This window comes from Hipposideros armiger, unplaced genomic scaffold, assembly GCF_001890085.2.
Source record: "Hipposideros armiger isolate ML-2016 unplaced genomic scaffold, ASM189008v1 scaffold_378, whole genome shotgun sequence".
In the NCBI taxonomy this organism is placed as follows: Eukaryota; Metazoa; Chordata; class Mammalia; order Chiroptera; family Hipposideridae; genus Hipposideros; species Hipposideros armiger.
This window is the reverse complement of record NW_017731728.1, coordinates 899,848-903,767: the sequence shown is the minus strand read 5'-3', so window position 1 is coordinate 903,767 and position 3,920 is coordinate 899,848. Positions and strand designations below refer to the sequence as shown.

Genomic DNA, 3,920 nt, shown 5'->3' with positions numbered 1-3,920 from the left:
CCCTCTTGAAGTATAATATGCAGAAAACTGCACCTGTCCTAAGATATCCAAGTTCTCCAAATTTTCAGAGATTGAATATTATGAGTACCCCAAAGTCCTCCCTCTCAGTTACTTCCAGCACCCTACCCACGGGTAATCATTACCCTGACTTCAGCAGCATAGACTGGTTCCCCTGTTTTGTACTTCATGTGACCGGAATCATATGTGTGTGTTTCCTGACTGCCTTTTTCTACTCAGCATTATGTTTATGAAATTGGTCCACATTGTTGCATGTGCTTGTAGATTACTCATTTTTATTGCTATATAGTATTCTGTTGTTTGAATATCCTACATTTTCTTCTTTTTTTTTTTAAATATTTTATTAGGGAGTTGGGGAAGGGGAGCAGCCAAGTTGTTGTCCTTCTATCTTAGTTGTGGAGCAGGCTCAGTTCCAGATCCAGTTGCACCACTCAGCTCAAGGCGCTGTGTTCAATTAGTTGCGGGTGAGCGTAGCCACCATCTCATGTGGGAATCGAACCAGCAGCCTTGTTGTTAAGAGTGCACGCTCTATCCACTGAGCCATCCGGGTCGCAGCTCAGCTCATGGTGCCGAGTTAATCTTTAGTTGTGGGAAGGTGTAGTCCACCATCTCGAACAGGCAGTCTTGTTGTTAGGAGCACGTGCTCTTACCAGGTGAGCCATCCTGCCACTTGTTGGCATCTCAGCGGCAGCTCAGCTTGGGCGGACATCGAACTGCTGTTGCTTAGAGCTCGCACTCTTGAGCTACTCAGCCGGCCTGAGATATTGATTCTTAATGTCAACTTTATTGTGATCATTTACATGCAATAAAACTTATCCAGTGAGTTCTGAAAAATGTATAATTACCCCCACAGTCACTGTATGGAACACTTTCCTCCCCTCAAAGTTCCCCCATTCCTTTTTGCAGGCCTCCATTCTCAGTTTTTGGCAACCACTGATCTCATTTCTGTTCTTACACTTTTGCTCCACAGTGTCATGTGTATATATGTTGACATAGCGTATGTAGCCTTTTGCATCTGGTATTTTTCACTTAGTGTAATGCTTTTGAGATCCATTCATGTTCGTCTTCGTAGCGCAGTAGTATTCTATTGCATAGATACACCACAATCTGTTTTTTTGTTCACTAGCTGATGGGCATTTGGGTTTCCAGTTTCTGCCTGTGTGATTAAAGCTGCCGTCTCATGTAGGCCTTTGATAGACATAAGTTTCCATTTTTCTTGGGTAAATAACTAGGAGTGGCGTTGCTGGGGCTCATGGTAAGTGTATGTTTAACTTTATAAGAAACCGCCAAACTGTTTTCCAAAGTGACTGCACCATTTTGGGTTCCCACCAGCAATGTGTGAGATTTACAGTTGATCCTCATCCTTGCCAGCAGTTGTCAGAGTTCAATTTTATTCACTGTAGTACGTCGGTTTCTTTGTGGTTTTAACTTGCATTTCCCTAATGAATAATGCTATAGATCATATTTTCATGTGTTTATTTGCCATTTGTAGATTTTTTTGGTAAAATGTTGGTTCATTATTCTGTTGTTTGCCTTTATTCCTTTTGTAATTACTACGTATCTTGCAGGAGATACTTTGAAACTGCACATATCCTGTTTACCCTCAAACTTTTGACCACTAATTTTAACATCCCTTGGTGGATCGCCTGTTAACAATTAGTATGGTGTCGTTTAATGGTGATTTTCAATTTCTCCTATTCCTTCGACCTTTATTAATTGGAATTTTTCTGTAAAGAAGAGCTATCCCTTGTCCCTCATTTATTTATATATTTGTTCAATTTTTATATGAATGTGNCTCAGCCGGCCCTATAGTTCAGACTCTTAACCGTTAGAAAGAACTTCCTTCTGCAGCCCTGTGGTCCAAGCTTTCATCTAGTGCCCTGATAGATGGGCCCTCAGCCTTTGGTAGAACATTGTCAGTGATGAAGAACTCACTGTAATACAAAGCAGCTTATTCTATTCTTGGACCTGTTTTATCAAGTAAAGTTTTCTCAGGGGTAGGAAGATGCACTCGGTTTCCATATAATGCTTAACTCTTGGTCCAAATGCTGCGTAGGAGTAAGCACAGAATAGGAAATGCACGCCCCCTTTCATTCATTCATTTATTCAGGGAACGTTCATTGAGTGTCTGCTGTAGGGCAGTATCTGCCCGAGTACTAGCACTCTTTGAAAGAGTCCTCTTGAAAAAGTACATAGTTTTGGAGGGAGGGGAGCTGGGAAGAAAACTAGAGGCAATCACAGAAGTGATACATACTATCAAAGACATCTGCGAATAGGTGCTATAACATAAAAGAAGATACTTTCCAGTTTAGGTTAGTGTTGCCTTTAAAATGTGATCATTGGAATTCGAAGCCAAGAGTCCAGAAGCAACAGTGTAGAGAACGGTGGGAATCTCTCGCTTTCAACACAAAATTCCCTTAATGTGGTCTAACCTCTTCAAACAGCTGCACTTTGCTTTTGGATTGTTTCTGTTAATGGAAATACCTGTTTATGGAAACAACAACAGAAGACAGTTATTGATCTAATAAATTACTATCTAATGATGTAGGTGCTGTTTTGATTTCATTTTTTAGCTGAAGAAAGTGAGATTCAGGCTAGGTAACTTACACAGGGTCACAAAGCTGGAGAGAAGCTGACTCCGGAAACAAATCCAGACAGTTTGACTCACAGTTTGCTCTCAGGATCCTGCTATTCTACCCTCCTGATGGTTAATAATAATAACGAACACTCATCACTTACTATGTAACAACTCTGTGAGGTAGCAACAATTGTTTTTTACAGTTGAGGAAACAAGATTAGAGAGGTTAAGTCACTTGGCCAAGAGAACTTACTGATCAGTGGTAGAGTTACAGTTTCAACTCAGGCGCTCTAACTGCTGTCTCTCAACTCTCACCTAACCGGAGGTTGTGTATTTGGTGTAAAGAACTGTGCTCATGATTGAGCACGAGTAAGTGACAAGATGTTTGAGGAAATACTATTATCACAATTAATATGAGGGTGATAAGAACTTGCTTTTATCCTTTCAGAATGGAACAAAAGTAGGACTTTTAAAATGTTGCCCAGTAAGAAGAGAAGAACTACACTGACTGAGTCCCCACAGCATCAGGGCAACCAGGAGGAAGGTGACTTAGACCCAGAGTCAGCCGTTAGACCAGAATCTGAGCAGGTTAAAGACTTGGGATCCGTGTCTCTGTCCTGGGGTCCGAGTCACAGTAGAGCAGCTGGCCTCGAGGTTCAGTCTGTGCAGGATACAGGCAATCAGCTTGGTGTGGAGGATCCGTCTTTGAGCTCTAGGGGACTCAGCCAGGACCCAAGTGCACCAGTTCCAGAAGCTGTTGATGGGGCCATCTCTAAGGGACTCACCCTACCGTCCTTGGAGTCTCCCCAGCTCCTTAATCCACACATTGGTAAAGAAAACCTCCAGGCCACTGGCTCAAGGAGAGGGAAGAAAATGACACTCAGGCCCAGGCCAGTTACCCAAGAAGACAGAGGTGATCATCCTTTCACAAAGGAGCCTTTTGCAGGAGAAGCCAGTGAAGAAGTCAAGGAGGAAGGAGGTAAGATATGCCGGGTATTCAGGCCGCGTTTCCCTTGTGTCCGCACCAGTTTGCTGCTGTGCTCTGCAGCGCCTTCACAGACCATGCGTGTTTCTGACGGGGGTGCCAGTTTGGGGTGGGCTTAGAACTGAGGTACTCCTAAGGGTCAGCAGTGAACTTTGTGAATGGGTGGAGACTCTCTTCTCCCCTTTCATTCCTTAGATCCTCTTCTGTGTTCTTTTCTTTCTCGTATCCTTCATGTCTGGAGGGATGAACTGTGTATGGCCGTTTGTGGGTATCCATAAAGTGGGGCTTGTGGAGGAGGTCAGCAGTGTAGAGGGAGAGACTACTGCTTGGGACGTGGGG

The 3,920-nt window shown here is 43.3% G+C and overlaps 1 protein-coding gene across 1 annotated transcript in view; it reads left to right on the top strand.

Annotated features, from left to right (window-relative positions):
- Nucleotides 1–3,920, top strand: part of GON4L (gon-4 like) — a 78,282-nt gene that overhangs the window by 5,393 nt on the left and 68,969 nt on the right. Inside the window, exons 2-3 of the mRNA XM_019662497.1 lie at nucleotides 3,045–3,694; nucleotides 3,777–3,849. Of these exons, the coding sequence (XP_019518042.1) occupies nucleotides 3,071–3,694; nucleotides 3,777–3,849 (697 nt within the window). The 5' untranslated portion in view covers nucleotides 3,045–3,070. The remainder of the gene's footprint in view (nucleotides 1–3,044; nucleotides 3,695–3,776; nucleotides 3,850–3,920) is intronic.